At 42.6% G+C, this 23237-nt stretch overlaps 1 protein-coding gene across 1 annotated transcript in view; it reads right to left on the bottom strand.

The window, feature by feature from the left end:
• trabd2b (TraB domain containing 2B) overlaps nucleotides 1-23237 on the bottom strand; it is a 69626-nt gene that overhangs the window by 2313 nt on the left and 44076 nt on the right. The window contains exons 4-5 of the mRNA XM_069680233.1: nucleotides 20114-20288; nucleotides 1030-1126 (exon numbers count right to left, since the gene is read on the bottom strand). Coding sequence (XP_069536334.1) covers nucleotides 1030-1126; nucleotides 20114-20288 — 272 coding nt within the window. The remainder of the gene's footprint in view (nucleotides 1-1029; nucleotides 1127-20113; nucleotides 20289-23237) is intronic.

Raw genomic sequence — 23237 nt, 5'->3', positions numbered from 1 at the left:
AGCTGAATGGATTGATGGAGATGTTTTAACTGTTTTATAAAGAAATGGCCCTTGTTTTGCCTCCTTTTTCCATTTTAACTCTGATTCAAGTGGCTTTTGTTACTGTTTTATGGGCTCATGGATCAACCCCCTAGGTGAGAGGGGAGCTGCTCTGCGCCAAGGAATGGGGTGTACACACACACAATGAGATATTAAAAGGGACTGTAGAAGGTTTTTGCGAGGAAATGCTGGAGAATGCCAAGCCTCTGTGTGAGTCTGAGTGTGTTCAATCCTGCGTTTGTGTTGACCGTGATACCAGTGGCGGCTGAGAACAGGCAGAACCACCACTGGCATACTGCCTTTGGCAGGCAAGGGAGAGTGGGAGGGAGGAAGGAAGGGAGGAAGGTGAGGGAGTTGATGAGGAATCAAAGGATTCCTGCATAGCTGAGGTTTATTTGTTACAGAACACAATTTGGACCGTACCTCCATTGCACGTCAATAAATCTAATGAGGTTAGCTCTAGAGAGGATAAGACTGATGTTGACCGGCTGAGTTGTTTCTTTCTTTGATGGGCTCTGTTGATGTATGTCCACATGTATCTGCACGCCTGCCAAAAAATAATATCGCACAAATGTTCTGTTTCAAAGGCCATATTACTGTTACATTAGGGTTCATCTTCGCTGGTGTAAAGCTAGCTTAAAATCACACCCACTTTATATTATTCTTTCCTTATCCTGTCAGGTTCACAGGATCTTAAGGTTTTAAGTGTAATCTGTAACTGTTTAGCATGAATTGCCAAGATCTCATGATTCAATTACACTGGAGTTAGCCTTCCAAGATAAAATAAGGCACATCTTCTTTTGTCAAACACAACCTTTGAAGATTCAGTGATGTCAAACAATGGCGATTAGTTTGTCATCAGGTTTACAGTGTACGATTAGTGTTCCAAGCAGTCTACTTTTTCTATTTTTCAGTTTTTGTTTGTTTCTTTGTAACCACAATACAGATTTCATGCTCTGTCATCTGTTAAACTTCTCTCAGCTTACTCACTCTGTAACTGGCTCTTGGTGATCAGAGGACATGTGGACGATCTCGTAGCCCTCCTGTCTCAGGATGTCCAGCACACTGTGGTTCCCCAAGAAATGACCTAACAGTAGACAAAACACCAATAGTCATGTTAGATCTAAGATAAACAAGACAGAGTTCAAAGCAGAAGAAAGACAGCAATATGCAAAACTGTTGGATGGATTGGCGCTACATTTTGTACACAGATTCACGGCTCCCAGACAATATATCCTAATGATCTCCATTTTTTAAAAATCTGGCACCACTATCAGGTCAAAATCTTAATTTGTCAGCTGGTCATCCATTGTCAAACCCAATTTCATGCATTCTGAGCTGAGGACATCACATGATTCTTCATAGTAATTGTTTATTAATGTAGAGATCATCGAGGGGGGATGCGTTCCCTGGAAGGAAGAGCAGCTGGGTAGCAGCAGGTAGTGTGCAGCCATCAAACTGAGAGATGTCAGCAAGACACCCGAAGATTCATGCTGACACATAGGATGAGTGTCACCTTCATACCTACGGTAGGAAGAAAAAACACCTGCCTGAATAACAGAGCCGGGTGACTTAGAGAAAAGAATAAAAAGGAGGGGACCCAGAATAGAACCCTGAGGTACCCCAGTGGGTTCACTTCATTTGTTCAGGTGAAATCTTGACAACATATTGCCATAAAATTGTATACAAACAATCATGTACCCGACGGGATGAATTATATTAACTTGTGGAAAACCATATTGAACCTTAGGTTTGTATAATCCTCACACAGGAAACTCAGGACCTACACTGGATATGTCAAACATTCAGTAGACCTCCCCCACCAAAGATGATATTTTTCCATCATAGATGTAGGGATATATATATAGAGAGTATATTTTGTGAGTTACAGTCCTGCTGTAGACAGAAACTGAATTGTGAGATTACATGGACTGTTGAGAGGCATGCGCGCTCTTCATCTGCTAGGCCCCCTTGTTGCTCTGTAATGACCCCATATTGCCGGCACTCAACCTTATGCCTCCTCTCCGCCCTTCTCCCACTTTCCTTCACCTTGTACACGATTCCTTTAGACTAACATCAAACATGCGAGCCCCAGCCCCACACTGATAAAAGCTTTTCTTTATTTCTTCCATCAGCCGATAATCCTGTGTGTCACTCAACCCGGCAATAAGCTGTAATGTAGCCTGACATCACTCTTGTTACACACACACGCACCCTCACAGAAGAATTCATATTTTTGCTCACACATACACACAAACCTGCACATGCAAACATTTGCACACAGGCTGGAATTCACACACACACACACACTGCAGCTCTCTCCTGCAGCTTATTAACAACACGTTGACAATATTCACTCTCACTTGCTTTTTGTCAGGGCCTTCTGCACCCACTCAGCTCCTCACCCCCTGCCAATTTTATCATTATAATGTTCCTGATCATTCCTGAAAGTCAAAGAAAGAGGCACGCGGTTTTACACTTTCTTGGCAGCAGAGTTCAAAGGCAGCGCAGGGATAGGCTGCGGAGTGAAAGGAGGCTTCTAACAACAGAGTGTTGTCGGGCGAGATCAGATGGGATTACATAGAGGGGAGAGTGTGAGTTTTCGTCTGTGTGAAGGTGGGAGCATGTGTTTGTATGTGTGTGTGTGTGTGTGTGTGTGTGTGTGTGTGTGTGTGTGTTCTTGTTTTGCTGTACTTGTGCAGTCTACATCAACCCACAATGTTAGAAGTGAGGTTTAATTTTGTATCCTTGTTTCTTTAAGAACTTTAAATGAAATGAAAGGCTGTAAGAGAAACAGCTACAAGTGAGCCTGTCAATGAATTTTTTAAAGCATGCTGGCAGCATGGCTCAGTGGATGGTGACGCCAGTCTGTCAGTCAATCCAACACTTTGGTTAATATTTAAGTAAATATCTCAACACCAACTGAATTGGAATATTTGGACTGGTGCACATTGTACATAAATTGATGGCTTCTAGACAATGTATCGTATTTACTTGCGTGTATTAAGGGCACTAGTGTCAACATAAGGTTTACGTCGGTAGTTTGGAGTAAAATTCATCCATTGATATCGGATAGATCGCCATGAAATTTGAAACAGACATTCACATCCTTCTCAGCATCAATTGTAAACACCACAGTGATTAACCTTTTCTCCTACTGTGGCTCGGTGGTAGAGTCAGTTGTCTCTCAATCAGAAAGTTGGGGGGTTTGATCCCTGACTGCTACAGTCACATGACCCCCGCCACTGACCCCCGAATTTCCCCTGAAGGCTATGAATGTGCAAAGATACTGATAGGAGATAGCACTTACACATTTGCCATCAGTGTGTGAATGTGTGTGTGAAAAAGTGAATGTGACATGTCATAATGCAATACTTTTCTATGACCAAATACCTTAAAAAATGACTGACATACATATCTGCCTCAGTTGTACTTTGTGTTTAGTGTATATGACAAAATGTTAGCATGCTAAAGCAAATAATTGCAAACAGACACTGAAAACAAAACATGTAATTTTTGGGTGCATGTTGGCATACTGATACTAAAAGTTTTAATTGAATAGTTTCAGAAAAAAATCCAAATGATTCAGTTGTAACATGAACAGAAGCTAATATTATTATTATAAAGGAGAAAAAGCCTAAAATGATCACACTCATATTTAAAAAATACCTGCTTAGTTACCAACAAATTCCTCTCTTACATTCTTCCCTCTTTTCTTTCATCCCCTTCTTCTAACAAGACACGGGGGCCAGAGTCAGCTCATTCGGCGACTGCACGCTGACAGATTCAACCACCCTCATATCTGTGTCAAGCAGCTATTTCATTAATTCCTGCAGGCCGGGGGCACAGAAGAACACCTCCAGTGTGTTCTGCCGGGTGTGAGGTCAAGCTGCCTGCTTGATGTGCTGACTTGATTTCCTCTGCTCTGCCGTCATGCCTAACGCACACACGCGGACATAGCAGCGTGTGTACGCATGTTTGTTTGAATGATGAAATTGTAGTTTTGCTTTACAACCAGCAGACGACCACATGTTAGACGCACCAGCTGTAAAACTGACACTCATTAAACAGTCAATCTGCTGAGTATTCCTGTCAGTATATCCATTTCTTTGTTTGCAGGGTGCTGTAAACATGCAACCACTTCTTAAACAACCCGCTGTATACACAAACAGCCATGCAAACACTTGCTAAAAAAAAAGATGTAAATAAACTGTAAGAAGCTACAAACATACACTCATACACATGTGCTCCCTCACACACTCAAACAAACTGTCCTTCTTAGGGTGAAAACCACCATCTCTCAGATGTTGGTCACTTCCATGTAAGAACTTAAACTGAGGGATTTCACAGTTCCCCATGAGTGGGCATAATTTGTCAAACAAACAACAACAGTCTCTCGGAGCTTTTCATCTGACAATAGTGGCAAATGTATTGTTTGGTCCTGTGTGTTTTTGTGGTCCATCCCTGTGAGAGGGTGAGTGACTCGGCACAGGGATAATAGCTCTTTCCACACAGTTGAATGTGTGTGTGTGTGGTAGGATGGGCTAGTGTGTTTGTTTTCGGAGTATCGAGACGGTAAACAGTGCGGTTCTTCTGAAGAGCATCCCTAACAAACAGCTCCATTAGTCAAGACGTAATGAGAGGTCAGCCGACTTCTTATCCACTCCTCTGCTGCATGCGGCGCTGGTAGGCTGACTGCACTGCTGGTGCACTGCAAAAAATACTGCTTCTGGTGTCAGAGACGCTTTTCAAATCCTCTGGCAACAGGAGGTGATGAGGACGTAGATTCGGTAGATTCGGTCTTATCTCATCATCAACAGTAACATCAGTTAACGTTAACAGTTAATGCAGTAATAGTAACAATCCTACGCAAAATTCTGGCTGTCATGGCAACTCAAAATTCAGACTATCAGTTATGAGCGTACCTAAACCAACCGGACTCCCCTGTAGTGAAGTAAATCTTTGACAATAAACTTGGCGACAGCTCGGTGACATTCTGCCTTTGTTCCTGTTATTTCCCGTCGTTTAGCGATGGAGAATGTGTTTAACATTAGTGTCTGACTTCTGCTAATGTTAGCCACTGCAGATGAAGCTGGGGCTGCTACTTGACTGACGCTGTTTATGGATTAAATTGGAACATTACTTAGAAATGCACATGACTGAAGCTAGCTAACAACAGTGACTGAATAGCAACAGGTAAGAACCATGTGTTTAACTGCTTTTGGTGATGGCTAATCCCATCTGCAGCATTGCTATCAGAGCCACTGGGACTCAGCCTGCACTGAGGACGTACTAGCAGTAACGCTAGCAACGACGTTAGCATTAGCTGCCTTGCTAAAGCAGTTACACACACGGCACTGCTTCAGAATTATAGAACGTTAAACTTTTGAGTGTTTCATGAGGTTGCTGGTGTCACCCCCTTTAGTATACAACTGCCTTTTTGCGTAAACTGCGCAAAGATGCAGCAGAGTTAAATTTGCTTTGCTCCGTTAGCCATAAAGACCTATAGCCTACTTTCTGCAGCATAAGACCACAACAATGCAACGTCATTGTCTGACGCTGGCGGCTTCCTCATCACTAGGGGACGGATGCCAGCTACGTTAGAATGAAACGATTGAATGAAAACGACGTTAAATAAGACGGAATGTTAACGTTAAAGACCGATAGGAGCACCGTTTGTCCGTGAGATTATTGGTACTTTTGGTACTGATCAATCAGGTAGCCTACTAGGTACCAAAACCCATCCCTAACAGATTGTACTATACATTACTATATGTTTGTGTTACATCTATTAACAGACTTTAATAGAAAGAAGACCACTCAAATTTCAAAGCCCACGGACAATTAAACTTAACAGTGAGAAAGAAAAATGTTATTCCAAAGATTGAATCCACCAGTCCCACACTGTTTTGATGTTCTGCAGCTGCGAGCTGCTCCTCCATTTCTCTAATTAATGTTTTTTACGGTTATGTTCAGGCACTCACTCACAGCACTTGGTTAAGGTTTGGGAAAGAATGAGGCCTTGGTTAATATATTGACAAAGTCCAAAGTGATTTGAAGCATGAGACCGGGTGTGTTTATTTACTTACTCACTTTTAATCAAAACCACAATCTTCCTCTAATCAAAGACAGTTTATTGCCTGAGCCTAACGAACACGCTGGGCTGCTCCGCACTGCGTATGCCCACCGCTCACCCCAAACAACCTCTTTACAGCTGCGTCGCTTCCTAAAAAACCCTGCAGGTGATTCTTAAAAACATATTTACTAGAACAAATTAGTTTTATATAAATGAATTTTCCAGCAGAGTACTGCGGTTAATCTTCCAAGTGATCTGTGGCTAAGGCTGGGACAGCAGAGAAGTAACATGTGGTAATGTGGCTGCTAACCACTCTTACATATCACCCAATCCTTCATCCTCTTACTACTCAACTGTCACCACCCTCATAAAGCATATTCCTAAGTATTTTCTTTTATAGTAAAGAACAGAACTTTTTGCAGTGTGCACTACCTTACAGGGTGTTTCCTCTCCCGAGGCTCCTCACAGCAGAGTTAATGACCCGGTTACTCCTCTGTTTAATAACCTCTCCACCCTGATTTCCACTTGCAGTAGCAACTTAATGTTCTCCGCTGTCTCCCTCTGTCTGTCTGTGTTTACTGTAGCCACCTCTTGTCTCAGGCCTATCTCTTTATCTGTCTGGCTTTTAGACGTAATCACGTCTTTTTAAAGCATCAGTGCTTATGGCCCTGTCTTCCATCCTATATTTCTTTACTTCTCTCTCTCTCCGTGAGTGTGTTTTGTAAAAGGAGGAGTTGGAGCGTGTGTCCCTGGTGGCCACCCAGGCTCGACTCCAGCCATGTCAGCACCTCTTTACTCCCACCCATCCTTGGCCTGCTCTTTTCCTCCTCTAGACCCATTCCTTCTCCCAATTAACACGCATCTCCCTCATCCGTTCATCCTTCCCTTTCCACTTCCCCCCGTCGACAACCTCCAACGTGCAAAGCTAGTAGTAGAACAGGAAGTGAATCACAGAAGATTCATCATTTCAATTTTGCACAAACAAATGTGTTTGCGATTACGCTGAGTCAACAATAAATTGATGGATGCACACTTGTGGTTTAAGGAAATCCCAATGGCTTGAGAGCATTGTATAAAAACTGCAATCAGGGCGAAACCAATAAGGAAACGGCACGATAAAACAAGAGGAAGGAGATTGGGAATACGCAATTTAGTGGTGGGTTGAGTGAATTAAAAGAGAAAGGGCACAGAGAGGACAGATGGATGTGGAAAACGTGCATTAAAGAACTGAATGATGTGGAGAAGGAGAAGGATCAGAGTGCTTGCATCCTCCACCCAACCAGAATGCATGCTGGGTACTGTTGCTACACCATGGTCCAAACAAACACAAGCTGTTGACCCCCCCGTCACTGGAACAAGAGATGAAAGAGAGCTGAAAAGATGAGGGGAAACGGAGAGAACGAAGTGAGGAGAGACGCCCCGGTGAAGTGAGAGGAAAAATAAAATCGACCCCACTTTAAAGTGAGGGAGGGCGTGTTCCTCTATGGAAGTGTTTAGAAACGTGTGCCAGTGTGCGAGAGCGGGCCGAGATGATGGGGGAAAATTCCTCTCCATCTCCGTGTGTTTGTGAATGTGTGTGTAGGTGTCAAGTGGGTGACAGATCGAAGGAAAAACTAACATGCAAGGTGTTGGACCACCAGAACTGCTTCTTTGCAGGATTCTACAAGTCTCTAGAGAAATGAACACAATTCTTTCATTCAGTCATTTGGTGTGTTGTGGGTGCTTATGGAGAAACTGTTGACCGCTTCAAGCGTTAAAATCCCTAAGTTGGAGTTTGTGCGATTGAAGCTTAACAACAGTATCCATGCAGGCCTGCATTGGAATTCTCTACATGCTGAAACTCCTTGCAACAGGTTCTAATTAGAGCAATCAAGAGAGTTTTTATCACCGTTCCAAAACTCAAACAAAAGAGCCAAAATGTAAGGACTCAATGAAAGGGTTTGTTTATCTTATCTAACATACGTCGCAAACAAAGCATGCCTATGGGCTAGCTTACTATTTGTGATAGTGACCTTGCATCAGTCCCAGAGATGTAAAGGCTATGTCCTTCCCTTTACTGGGTTTGTAGAGGTTCACATTCTAGAAACTTCCAGCTAAACAAGCCTGATACGGATCATCACTTTTTGAGGACTATTACCCTGAGATATACAGCTTTAGCCTTTTGCTGTATCATGTGCACACTTTTACAGTGTTCTGGTTTTAAAACAAATCGGCCCCATTAGCTGGAGACTAAGTTGTAAACCAGCTGTAGCATTAGCATTAGAGAGAGCCCTAGCTGTCAACCCTTCATATTGGCATTGCTGCCTATGTTACATAAGAGAGTACAAACTGTAGAGACTGGGCTCAACACATCATCTGAAAACCAACCAGAAAAAAATCAACACCACAATATGCAGCCAAGTGCTTAAACTGATAATAAGTGATTAAATAAATGTCTGTTAAGTCACTATCCATCGCTGAAGGAGGTAACACAATGGTGATTGAGCCTATGAAGGAAGCCTTTGCATTTGCAGAATTACAGACTGGGTGTCTGGTGCGACCTTCCTGGAAAACATTACAAGCTGCGCCCAGTTAGTGACGCGTTTTCCATCAGCCAGCAGTGGTTGGTCTGCCAGAGAGGGTAGGCGGAGCTCAGTGGCTGCTTTTTCCAGTTTCTGCAAGTGTTGCGAGTAAACAGTAATCTACTATGGCTGAACAAACAAAGAAAAGATCGATGACTACAGATACAACTTCAACAATAAGTGAAAATCCAAAGAAAAAGAAACAAATTGGACGCTCAGATGAAGGCAAACAGTCTGAAAAGGAAAGCGACCGTCAGAGAGGAAAATCAAGAGTTACAACTGGAGCCAACCGTGGACACCACACATGCAACACTGTCTGGATATCTGGAAAGTATGCTCCCGCAATTACCGTTTATCGCCGGAGGTGCCGCCACAGAGAATGAAACTGAAATCCTTGAGATTACAACTTTAATCGCTACCAAAACTAGCTAAAAACACCAAGATTTCAAGTCACATGGCTGATTTCTTGGTGAAGTAATCCCACCAAAGGACCAGAACTTCAATACATTTATATTGAAAACTATTTCAACAAATCACCATGTTAGATCATCATTTAGCTCCAACCCTTACCGTTACAAATGAGTGAGTATTAGGATCCCACAGTGTTAATGCTTTTAGAAAAACTGTTCTGGGTTCTCTACAATGTTTTTAAAACATTCCCATCAAGCTTACGTTTTTATGCAATTTTCTGTCATGTTCTAGCAGATGCAAGAGACAAGGAGCGAACTTTACCCAGTACCAACTGAAGGGAGAGTGGATGGGATCTTATTGCATCAGTCTCTATAAAGGAGTGACTCCTCCTGCCCTGTGTGAAGGTATTACTTCCATTCATTTATACTATCATTTATGTTTTTTCTTTCCTTTGTGACCTCTTAATATGCGTTTTCTACTTGTAACATTGGGTGCACACATTTATTTGTGTACCTGCATGTGGGGAGAGTCTCTCTTTGACTTAGCACCACCACTCGCTCCTTGAACAACATATGAGTAATGCAGCAAGGATTTTAATAAGCCCAGCATCCCCGCACCATGCTGTGCAATTCCATTTACACTTTTACAGCACTGGGATCCCTCTACAAACCACACAGCAGCATTTGGATTAACGGAGCGGAGCCGGAGAAACAACTACCCACAGCTCCTCAGAAATACTTGAATCGCTGCCTTGAAAACAAAGCCGCACTTTCACTTGACAAGAAGACAGGATGGCTCTGAGTTCGTAGAACGGGAATAATCTGGAGCGTTTCCCTTTACCATTCCTCATCTCCATAATGACCTCACTTCCTATGCATGCAGAACGACGTCTGTCTGTCTCCCTGCACCACACCGAGGTGTTATGAGTGACGGCGGCTGACGGGGCCGTTCACAGCCAAGTTCTGGTTGACGTTCTGGTCAAATACGAAGATCAAGAGAGGCGAAGGGGGATAAGATCCAAAGGCTGACAGCTGCATGCCGCGGTTCTGACACCGGTCCATGTCAGAGACGCTGGAGGCCGGGCTCAGTGGTTCAGTGTTAAAAGCTTTAAAGTGATTCCCCGAGTTTAAATATTTAGACTGTTTGAGCTGCTGCAGTAATGGTGGGCAGAGAGAAAGTGAGGAAAGTGGGTGAGGCGAGGGAAAAACAGACGGGTGCAGAAGGAGAAGAGGAGGAGGAAAGGCACAAAGAAAAAAAAATAGAGAGCAAAGAGGTCAACTGAGCTGAGCTACAGTAGAGCTACAGGAATTTAGCAAAAATTGTTTGTTTTTGTTCCTGTCAGCTGTGGTCTTTATCATCTATCCCTGCTGGGACGAGAGGAATAAAGTGGAGAAAGACTCCTTTCTTGTGTACACACACCCACATACACACAGAGACACACAGACACAAGTGATAGAAGAGGCCTTGGCATCCTCGCGGAGCTCCGTCTCATGGCGGCCTTTATCTCTCTCATCTCATTCTTGCAACGTCGATTCATTTCCGCTCCTCCGCCCTTCAGATAAAGTTGCAGTTAAGAAGGAAGCACTGTGAGTTTTCATGTGCGTAGGCAGAGAGTTTAATCACAGATTTCCTTCCATTACACAGGACAAATGTTTATGTGCATGTCTCCTTGTTTATGTCTTTTAAAGGCATGCATATTTGTGTGCATGTGTCAGTGTGCATGTGTGTGTGTGTGTGTTGCTGGCATACATCACACAGACGTGCTGCCCAGCGGGCTTAAGCTCAGAGATAAAAGTAAGTGTGTAGGTATGTGATTGTGTGTGTAGCCGACAGTATGTATAAGCAACGTGAGCGTGTGTATCCGTGCAAAGCAATGTTTCACATGAGTTGTTTCTCAGGCCCAGAGGCCAGCTGCTTTTCATTCTCACCATCTAATCAGGATCTGATTTACACCTGGGACACCAGGTGAATCCAATTAACTACCAAGTAGGAAACCAGCAGAGCTACAGGTCCCGAGAAGAAAACCTGTAGGGCGATGTTAATGCTCAAGAGATCAAAGCAGGACTGAAGCTTCCATGTGTTTATGAAATGTATCGTTAAGGATATTGGCTCTAAAGAGGCTATGAGATTTTAGCTGCTAATGAAGTGTGTAATCTTTGAACAAGCTAATGAGCTGTGCTGATTTAATTAGAGGTAGGAATCTAACCAGCGTAGCTAAGAGTCATTCCTGACAATAAGACTATTTAACTGTAAATAGGTACCACATTAGGTCTGTAATGTCTGTTGCTGCAGTGCTTAAAAAGCATGTGTACTAATATCTCAAGTCAGCTTTGCTCATGTTTTCTTGCATTGTATTTAATTAAAAGGTCATTTCAACCCTTGCTTTTGTCATATGGAGGAAAGAGACAGTCAAAAGGAACAGGACAGGACCGAAGTAGCCCTTTATTTGGACCAGAAGACTCCACTTTATCCAGTGACACGCAAACACCGGCGCCCTGCAACAAACAATAATGGCCTCTAGGCCAAACCACACGTGTTATCAACACATTTAAACCCCAACTGTCAGTCGAAAAGCCCTAATAACATCGCTCTCTCTCCCTCTCTATCTGTCTTCTCCAGCAAGCAGAAGTCAACACATGACGCACATTCACATACATGTGACACACGTCATAAAATGCTCCTTGACAATGCAGACTGGAAGACAGCATGAAGCAGAAGAGACCGAGCGAGCCAGCAGTGAGGGATGGCGTCAGTTTAATAAAGTGGAGACAGCAGCTGATGGAAAGGACAGATAGGACGGACCACAAAGATAGCAGCTTAAGACGGATAAAGTGGCAGACGGGACAGAGAGACAGGTATCAAGATGGAATTAGAGCTGAAGACAAACCGGAGCGCAGGCAGCAGCGGGAGGACAGACAGATGAGGGGAAAAAAAGCTGACAAAAGCAGATATACACCAAGAGAGGAAGAGCAGCGGAGACAAAGTCACATGCACGCCAAGCAGGCTCTCTCCCTCAGTCATCACTTCAACACCACAACACCACAAGCGACTGCAAAACATATGGGCCTGCTCTGGCAGCACAATGGGCTATTATAAGCTGAACATATGCACAGAAAAAACGGCTTTCAGCAAACGGATCCAAAGTGGCTCAGACTTCAAAACAAACAATCCTACATGTGTATTTTTGACAGTAACTGCTCTTTTTGGTGATAAATATCTCTGCAGATCATATGACTTTATGTCGCAAACATACACAGAGGCACGTGTGAGTGTGTACGTCTGTGAAGTGGTGTCTCGGCCTCGGCAGCGTCAGGAAATTCCATGGGATGTTTTCAATAAGGCCGGGCAGCGGCAGCCAGAGAACTGACAAATGAAAACCTGCTGAAGCACACCACGGAGCTCCAACCAAACACTGCCTACCCTCGCAGCACTCTTCTCCTTCCTCCCTGTGTGTACTTGTGTATAAAAATGACAGAGCATGTTTATTTTCTGCATGTGATCTAGAGAAAGGGTGACTAAGAAAGCATACTTTCTGAGTTAGTGATGGAAAAGAGAGCATCCATGCTTGTATCTGTTTACAATAGCAACAGAACAAGTGTCCAATGCGTGTACAACGTGTCTGCGAGCATGCTGCTATCATCTGGAGTTGCTGTGACACTCTGTCCTAGGGGAAACAGTGATGCGTTCACTTGGCATCGCAATGAACGCTAACGTCATGCTACAGTGGGTGCCCATGATCCCCATTACATAATACTGATAGTAATAGTAAACAGCAGCGACCACAGGAAAGGAAAGGAGACTGTGAGGAGACAGAGGGAAAGAAAGATGGAAAATCTGAATGGATTAGCATAAATTTAAGAAAGATATTCATTCAATAACTTCGCTTCAGCCAAAAACGTTTCATCATTTGACGTTCTCTCTCATTTCCAGTCTTTAAGCTAAGCTAGCTTACTGGCTACTGGCTCTAACTTCATATTTAACTTACAGACATGACAGAGGTATAAACTTCTCATCTAACTTGTAGTAAGAAAACAAATTGGCTAATTTTACAAAATGTTGCTCTGAGCTGATACACACACAACCCTCACATATTATCTACCATAAAGAAGGCATGGCTAACGTGTTAGCATGATGTTGACTTGCACATCCAGCAAAAAAAAGTAAACATTTCTTGTGATGTTTCTGGTATCCTATTAAATGTTAATGTCTAGTCTCCATTTAGCTTTGGTTCAGCTGCCGTTAGCTAAAGTTACTGTCAGCTAGGAATTCACACCTTTACCTAGTGTCATATAACTTGGTTGGTAATGTTAGCATTCAAAAACGGTGCTAACGGTGATATTTGTCAGGAAAGGGGGGGTGGGGGGGTGGGACGCAGGTGCAGACCCAGTGGTGTCTCAAAGTTATCCCAGAGGGATAACCACAAAATCGCAGTAGCGATAGATGGAAAGGGGAGGAAAAAGACAACGAAACTGTATAGAGCCGCTACAGGCTGACAGCTGACTCAAAACCCAAATTGTCCAGGGGTCCGTTTCACAAAGCAGGTTTAGTGAAAACTCTGAGTCTGTTAACCCTGAAATGAGGGAAACTCTGAGTTTTCCGTTTCACAAAGGGAGGTAACTCAAACCAGAGAAAGAGGGGTAACTCTAGCCTGTTTCACAGAGAGAGGTAACTTCAGCTCTCGGTCAGTTACCGTAGTAATAGACTCTATGAACCTAACCTGGTCGCGAGCAGGTTTTCTTCAGGAAACTCAGAGTTTCGCTCTGTCTCCTCCCTCTAGAATATAAAACCCTCATTCGACTTCCTCATTCATTCAGCCCGTCTCATGCGTGTGTTTGAGCGGTTACCGAATTAAAAGAAACGTTGCGTCTCTGTGCTGCTCTGACCGCTTTGCAAAAGTCTTTTATATTTATGATAAAAAAAATCAAAAGACAAATCTGTGTCAAAGTCATAATTTTTAGATTTTCCACCACCACTGCCGAGAGCGCTCAAATAAGATGCCGTAAGTTATCGGATTTTTATTTTTTAAACTAACACATTCAGTTTAATCAACATGAATTATAATGTATGTGAAGTCAGCATCATGTTAGGGATAAAACTAATGCACATTAAAACAGCCACTGAATGATATTTCATTAGTTTAATATTTAAAATAAGATGAAGTGAGGTTCAGCCATGAGCCTGTTCTGCCTGAGCCGCACCTTTGAATGATGTTCTGGTATTCTATTTTTAACTGCTTCCATGTATGTTTTTCTCCCGCTGGATTGCTCCTAAATTAATATACATTTTAGCTTCGGGTCGTGATTAAGTATTAAATAAATAGACCAGTTCAAACTTGCAAATTTACTCGAGCAGACTCAGAGTTTCCTATCTCAGAGTAGATCAACTCAGAGTTCAGGGTTAGACTCAGAGTTTGTTGAACCTGCTTTGTGAAACAGACCCCAGGAGACCCAGAAAACTCAAAGCTAAAGGCACAGGCTGCCAGGGAAGCCTTTGATAACCCAAAAGGCTGGAGTCACACAAACTCTCCAGCACCCCAAATTATTCCCTGGGAAACAGGCAATTGACCACAAATACACACAAAGTTCTGAGTTGGTGTTTGCAGATACACCGACAGCTAGAGAAGCCACATGGAGAACCTCTCACTACCTCTGAAGGTGAGATAATGAGTCAGCCCAGGGCACTGGAGACTCAGGGTATATGAAGACTCCCCACACCTGGGCTTAATCAAAGCCAATCAGTGCCACACACACCTGATTGCAGTGAGTTGATTCTTTCACCACTCTCCCAGGGCCGAAAGGTTGAGTGCCCTCCCAGATATTAGGTTCTTTGTGGGATTCGTTAGCTAGCTAACACCAAATGTGTTGTTTAACTTGAAACATAGCCTGATGATTCTCTCCATATCTTTCTTTTGAGTTGCTAACCAGTCATTAAATCAATGAAATTACAATGAGATTTCCAACATTTATCTGACATACAACCTGGAACACAGCAGTAACACTGTAAAAGCATTTGAGTTTCCCACCCTGAGCATGACATCACAGGAAAATGGTCGCCGTAAGGTCAATAAAGACAGTCATTAACAAGTTTGGATGATGTATTGTACGCTTCCGGTAAAGAAGTCTTGCTACATAAAAACCCTTCGACATATAGGCTACTCTGAATTACTGACTGAAACAAAGAGGCTGGAGTTGTCTGAGTTGCTTCCGTGGACCATCCGTATCATAAAATCTTGGCTGAAAGCAGACAGAGAGAGTAATACTGCTCAGTCAGTCTCTTTTATACTGCCTGGGATAATTCAATTATGCCTGCTGGAGCGCTTTTACCCCAGTAGTTTGTATTAATAACCTGTTGGTGAAAGTGAGGAAAATAAAGAATGTCTGTAACAACTGTTGGAGGAACAAGAGCGAAGAAAAAGAGAAAGAAACTGCCTGAGCAAGTACAAAAGCATATATTCTGCGCATAAAAGCACTTGTCCTACAGGAAGGTGTAGGTGTACAGAAAGAGGAAAGGGGGAGGCTGGGCAGGAAGGTGCTGAGCTGAGCAGAGATGGATTTCCTGTCTGAACCACTTTATAAACACGTAGTACAGTTTAATTACCATGTGAAAAAAACTCCTGGATCTGACTACGACATGGGTAACTCTAGAGGGCCTCGACCTGAGCTCTGCTTCGGTTCTTTCCCGACAGTCCTGTTTTCCTTATGCAGTCTGGACATGGTTCAGGCTGGAAGTGAAGGGTCCAAAGGAAAGGCAGCTAGAAGGACTTTTAATATTTATCCCTTGTACTGCAAGATGGTAATCTGATAAACACAAAGACAGCCACTTGACACAGACATACATAGAAACACAAACAGAGGCCTGCCTGACAAACAGCGCCAAGATCATCACAAGTCCCAGGTTATTCCATTTTACAACCCGCAAGTATAAGTGTTGCTAAGAGCCCACTGCCTGCAGTTACACACGTCATATTAATGTGATTTTTGAGATCTGACCATAAAGATTGGATTTTATGTGATCACATTATTGCACACCCACATTTGGCCTGAAAACGCCTGTTATATTTCTCCCCGGGCTGTATTTATTTTAAACTACGTCTGGACTATCTTAACCCTCACACCTCCTGCCCTCTTTATTTCTCTTCATAACTCAAAATATGCACTGTGGTGAGATTGTAATCAGACGTCCTTTCCAAAGCAAGCCTGACCACTTCCACCACTACACTGAAGAACACTGTGAGTCCAGCCCGTCACTTAATACATCCTGGCATCATTGGATGATAAAATTTCACGGCTGGTTTACGGACGATGGGAAACTGGAACCAGCAGGGACAGTTACAGGACTGTAAAATCATGAGTCAGCGCTCTACGGACAGAAAAAAAAACGACCACAGAAAGGATGCCTTGTGATTAAAGCATGGGAGAGACCTTCTTAAGACTGATTTTGTTAAGCCTTTTGCATCTTGTTTTTGGTCAATCTGCATGTACAGACATGCGTCAGCAGACACAACGCAGAGGAGGTCCAGTTTGAAATCAGAGACATCATTTATATGGAATCAGCAAAGTGCATCTTTCTGCTTTTTGCTTTAACAGAATATAAAGTAGGAGTGATACAGCACTAATAAAGTGACTTCAGCACAGATCTGCAATTAATTAGTTAGACGTTTTTACTATGTGGTCACACCATTTAAAATTTATGTGCATTGAGCGGATACTTTCAATCAATTTCCATTTTAGTCCCTAAGATATAATGACTTCAACTTCAACCGCCAAAGACACTTAAACTCATCATTATTTGATAACCAATGCTTTCTTTGTAATTAATTTAATTGTAGTTTTTTTAAGCACTAGTTTTTTATTCCTACTTGAGCTTGGAAGTTCTCCTTAAATGAACTTTAAAAAGCAGCCCGAGTAACTAGTTGTTTAATTAACTTCTGCTGGAAAAATTCAGACACAAACTACATCCAGCTTTTTCATTGAATCAACGTGCAGCACAACTTTCATGTACACAAATCTGGCTCTTATTGACTGCTATCTGCTCAGACTTCCTGAGGCCTTCGCTGAGACGACTGAATTAGCTTGCTTGTGTATGTTATACAAGCACACATGTACTGAATGCATATTTAAGTAAAAACCCAAGTACATACATACATGTGTGTTTGTTCACTGAGCTTTAGCTGTAATGGTTGTTATCATTCACACTAGCTGTCAATTTGCTCGCATACAACACTGCAGTGTGTTGGTGACCTGACACACATGTTCACCTCCAGTATATGCAGACCAGGTTGACATACAGGAAAGATAACATTAAGCTGTCTTGCTGACGGGCGAACATTGAACAGAGGGCGACCTTTAAAATATGAGGCGGCTTTAATGGTAAAACATAATTCCTGTTCAGTTCAGTTCAAAGTGTGTAAAAATGTCATTTTCATGTAGTGAACATTGTTGCATACCTTAACAGTCTGCTTAATATAAGTCTGAGCTCCAGAGACAGTCACACAATTATCCTTTGAAGAATAGCTGAACACCCTTTTTTTCCCAGCACCGCCCTCGATGTTGAGAAACTGGCCTGAGTGCCAGCACGGAAGCTAGGCTACATGCCGCTGCAGACAGGGCTAATTATGTTCAGCTCTACATGCAGTGCAGCAATGCAATCAATTACAAGGACAATTAAGGGTTTAAAGTGCTAATTGAACAAATGTTTCAAAATAAATTGTTGTAAAAGTGAAAATACAGGGTGCTGGTTTAGACAGACCTCGACACACTGATCGCAGGTTTGACTCCCGGTCTGTGATCCTTTGGTGCATGTCATCCCCCGCACTCTCCTCCCCACCTTTCAGACCTCTATTCAGCTCTCCTATTAAATAAGAGCTTAAAAAAGGGTTGAAAAAGTGAAATTACAAATGCAGAAGGGATAATGTGAGTATAAATGAGTCCCTCCATGATTTCACAGGCATGTTCTGTGATTGTTGTGGCCAAAACTGTCTGATTTCACGGCAGCTTTTTAAGAAAGTTGCAGTGTTTTGAGGCTTTTTTTCTCCCCTGTTTAACGCATTACACATCCACTGTGAGCGTCCAGGACAAACGCTCCAATAAAGCCATCTATTGGCTGAGCGAGCTGTTTGTCTCCTCACATCACCTCCAGTCGATTTCAGTGTCAGCACTCAAAATAAAATCTGTCAAAACTGAATGACACTAAAGTCAATAGCCATAAAATGCTCATTTTGCGCTGCGCATGTGCATTCAATGCTATCCATATGCTTAAGGAATTATCTACATATTCTTTATGACATCTATGCTCTTCTACTCGTAATGCCAGCTGCTGGGGCAGTATGAAACAACAGGGAGATGACTATCTCACTGTACAACGACTTTTTACACTACAGTGCTGACATCAGTAACAAGTAGATAATACAGTAAAGAATGCCCTCAGTTTAACATTGCAGACCTCAGGGGATCAATATTTTGAATATCAAAGAAAGTGAGTTTGGTGACGTAAGTTACTTTGTGGAAAATTTGCGGCATGTTGCGGCATAAATCCGCAGAGGCCTACTTCTTATCCTCCCCTCTATTAAAAGATGAGAGTTTGAGTTTTCCCAACTGGACCTGAACGCATCTCTCCTCTCCTCCCACTGTAACTTGTGTCATGGTAATGATACATTTTAATGATGATGATTTAATGATACAGCACAATTTTATAATGTATTATTAATTTATTATAATTATTTCGAGGACACCCAGGCTATGGTTCACGGACCCCCAGGGGTCCATGGACCCCACTTTTAGAACCACCATGGACTTCTTTCGACGGATTAATGTGATTAGAGTTAGTCCTCCAGATTGTGTGATTAGAGCCGCATCCCTAGCAACGGTCTGTTCTTCATAGCAACGGTCAGCTATCGAGGAAGAGCTAACAGCTTTTAATAGGGAACACAGATGTGGAGTTGGAGTTGATTTGTTTGCTTTCTGAGAATCACATGACTCTCATTGTTTAATAAATAAAAACAAGGGGTATATCATCAGCAAATTACTTCATCTAAGATCACTTTCTTTCAGCACTATTGCACAAATTCACAGTTGTAGTACTTGCGCTAACTTTATGTGTGTCTGTGTACACGGACGACCCACACAGCAGCTGGATGGTGCAACAACAGCCTTGTCCAAACAGCACAAAGAGCAGAGGGAGCTCAGAGGAAGAACCCAGGCATTTAGTATTAATCACACACTGGCACACACACTTTCATGCACTCTCTCGCTCACAAACACACACACACACACACACACACACACACACACACCCTAGAGGCAGTACCACCCATTTTCAGATGCACAAGCCCAGTCATACAGTAAACAGACACACAGACACCCACCCACCACCTGCTCTTGTGGGCAATTATGCTTACATGTATGCGTTTGTTGATACACACACATACACACACTCACACGCCTCCCTCAGGATACACTACACCATTCAGGAAACATTAGCAGCATTAGCCAGGAATGCTAATTGAAACAAACAGCTCATGGTTTGTTCATTTCTGAGGTGGGAGCTGGCTGTAATCGAGACTTCTGTGTGTGTTGTGTGGTTGTGCGTGCGTGTGCGTGTACGTTCGCTTGTATATACACACAGAGTTTTTTCTTGCCAAAGATCTGGGAACCATTGTACGCTATTATTGTCCTGCTTTTTCTCCAGTTTTGCTTTCAAACACTAGAGAGAGCAGATTGTTGACCATAAACACACATTAGTGCTGACAGTAACATTGTTTTAGACCAAAGGAAAGCTGATATCTCTTTACTTCACAACTGCATGCAAACACTCGCCCTCAGCCTCAATCAGATGTTTGGAAAAATCTCTTTTGAAGCTAAATAGAGCCATGATGAATTCTCAATATTTATTATTAACTTGCAGTTTAAAGAGGCGTCCCATAACCAGTGGGTCAAAGGTCAACTGCTGGGGCCTTCTGAAATACGAGAGGGCAAGAAACTGAACCTCACCCTTAACATCCCCCAAGCTATACCTGAGATGAACTTACCTGCACCAAAAGCAAAGAAGTACGTCTGGTTGGGATTTCTCTGCAGCAAGGCGGACACACGGCGAGCCATGCGCTCGTTGCGTTTGTATATGAGCTCCTGGCGGAAGTAGCTGTCAATCTGAAGGGCTGTCGTGCGGTCATGAGCTGGCAGGGAGCTGTTGATGAAGTGAGGCAGCTGAGAGAGGGAGAGAAAATTAAAGCTTAAAACCTTGAATCATTTAAAGCATACATCAAACAAGAAAGGAAAGAAGTGGTGTTAAAGAAACTGAAGAGGAAAAAAATGGATGAAAGACAAGGATTGAATTGGGGTTTGGTGACAAACTGGCAACTGTGTTTGTGCCCGTGTGGGTGTGAGACCTGGCAACCTGAAGTGTTTGTAACGTGACAGCTTGACACAAAGTGACCAAAGCAATTCTCTCCTATACACATGTTAAATGAGACTTCATCAATGAATGACGAACAGGCATGGATGAGCGTCACGTGCCATGAGTGTGTGTTTGTATGTGCGCTCAAGTAGGTGCAGGTTGGGTGTGTCCACCAGTGTGAGCGTGTGAACGTGTGTTTAATTCCTGTGTGATTTATTAAGACTCAGACAGGTGGAGACAGACCACGCTGGCTCTGCTCTTCTCTTGGCTCCTCCTTTGGATTCAACAGGCTGTTAATCTGTGAGGATGAGCGGGGGGTCAGCGGTGGGGTAACTTGAATTTGGCATGAGGGTTTTAAACTGTCCATACGCAGGGACATGCCTATAAACACTTGCATGTGTCTTTAGTGCTTGCACTTCCTGTTCGGGTACGTCTGTACCTGTTTCTGATTTTTTTCTGGCTCTTTCTGTGGATTTATTTGCAAGAAAGAATGAAATATCGGAGATTGGTGAAATCCCATTACACCAGAGTCTGCTGATTTGGTCGGCTTCCTCTTCCTGGCAAGCTGTTTGCTGCCAGTAATAAATATGTCTACTCTTAACTCAGCACTGTTTGTACTATCATGATGCCAAAACTGTTTTCCATGTGTTGTAATTCCTATTTTGGACATTTGAAGAACTTTGGTCCGTTATTGTGAGGATAGCATTGCCACTGTCTTTGTAGAAGAGAGGAGCAGAATGGAAAGTGACTAAAGTCAAGACAAACAGAAACGTGAGGCTACTCGTGTCGAAAAGAATCAAATCATGGAGGGATTAGAAAAACAAACATGGATGTTTTTATGTTACAATCTGTTTCTGTGTCTCTGCTTGTGTTTCAGTGCAGATATACAGATGTGTTAAGTCTGCACTTGTTTTTGAGTGTATCAAGAACACCCACATGCATACATACAGTTGCTGTCTAAAACTGATCTACATTTGACACTACAATAGAGCAGCTGCAAGTGGTGCATAAATCAGTTTGAAAAGCTGTGTGTGTATCGGTGGGTTGTACCCATGTGTGGTGTCTGAATACTGAATACATGAGGGGATTTATGTGAACAAGGTGCTGATCCCAGCATCCATCTAAAATCCACACATGTTCTCTCACTCCCTTCACTGCTTTACCTCCAGTCTGTTTGTATGAAATGGTTAAATGGTCGTAGATCACGTCATATATTTATACATTTTCTGTCCACTGGTTCAACACATCACTACATACTATAACATACATGAAAGAAGGTTGTGTAAAGCTTGCGGCTCCAAACGGACCTGTGTGAAAAATGAGAAATTGCCTCAAGTGATGTCACTTGAGGCAGAAGACTAGTTTGAAACAAAAAAACAAAAACCAATCTCATACCACACCTTGATCTCTGACCACACTGTTGTCAGTCTAGTAGCATTGTGTGTAATGTATGCAGCCTGTTTTGACATAAAAGAAGAATGTGCAGACATTACAAGACATTATTGACACGGCTGCGTTAAATACTTGATTCTGATTGGTTAATTACGACATTCCGAGGACTTTTTTTCTCGAAAGCAGACTGTTGTTATGAAGAACAGACCGTTGCTAGGGATGCGGCTCTAATCACACAATCCGAACTAACTGTAATCATATATAGTTGTTTACAGAAAAGAGACGCAACAGCTGAGAAAAAGCAATAAAGGTTAAAAGGCTACAACAGAGAGAGCTAAAAAAACTGAAGACAGCACCTTAAGTAAATATTAAACAGAACACAGTACAGGATACGGTGGTGTTTAAAGAAGGTGGGTGGAAAAGAAAATGTCAACAGTCCCTGAAAGTGACGAGACAGAAATCCTCAATCAGGTGCTGCGCTGATTCCTGCGCTCCTGCTCACCGTGTCTTACTTCACCATCAGTGGAAATGTTTCCATTTAATGTGAGTAAAAACAGCTAGCTTATTTCATTTTAACAAGGCTACAGTATTAACCGTTGCTATGGACGCAGCTCTCACTGTGAGTGTAACAGACTATAAACAAAAAACAGAAATATCATCATGTTTAAATTAATAAAATAATTTCCAAATAATGCTACATAACAGTTGAGTACTCTTTCAAACACAATCACATTACAAGTGTGTGTAAGTGAACAAAGGTCATATTTTGTCATGGAATACGGATGTGTGATATGTCACTCCACATTGAGCTAAAGGATGACCTTGTTATCTGCTTTGGTGTGCTGTCACAGAAACAGTTCAGCTGTATTTTTGTTGAAAATATGGTTCTTGAAAATGTCTATTTTTAGGATGAGCTTCTACAACTTACAAAGACTAAACCACATTACTTTTACAACGATCATCAAAGTCTAACTTCAACCAAATGCAGTAAAACTATATCATATCAATGGTATCTATAAACTACAATTCAAACTTAATGTGCTTCATGTAACTGGGGAGTCAAAGGAGCCTGGCTAACACAATGATGCTACCTGCCACAGTTCGTGTTTACGCCCGGGTCATTCAGGGTGAGCGACCCAGGCTCATCTGGACTGACAGGGCTTCATGATTCAGAAGTTAAATGAATCACAGTTGGATGGAAATGGAGGGAAAAAGTTAAAAAGAGAGAAAGAGGTGGAGAAAAGAGTGCTTCATCATCGCTGTGATGAGTGAGGAGCGTGAGTGTTTTATGACGAGAGAGAAAAGTGTTCTGTCAGAGAGGGGTCAAGGTGGGAGTGTAGCTGTAAATGTAGATAAGTTATCACAGA

This window comes from Semicossyphus pulcher, unplaced genomic scaffold (genome assembly GCF_022749685.1).
Source record: "Semicossyphus pulcher isolate SPU_LCO1_2020_fin unplaced genomic scaffold, fSemPul1.0.p SCAF_4, whole genome shotgun sequence".
NCBI lineage: Eukaryota > Metazoa > Chordata > Actinopteri > Labriformes > Labridae > Semicossyphus > Semicossyphus pulcher.
Note: the sequence above shows the minus strand (reverse complement) of the source record. Positions and strands in the feature narration are given on the sequence as shown.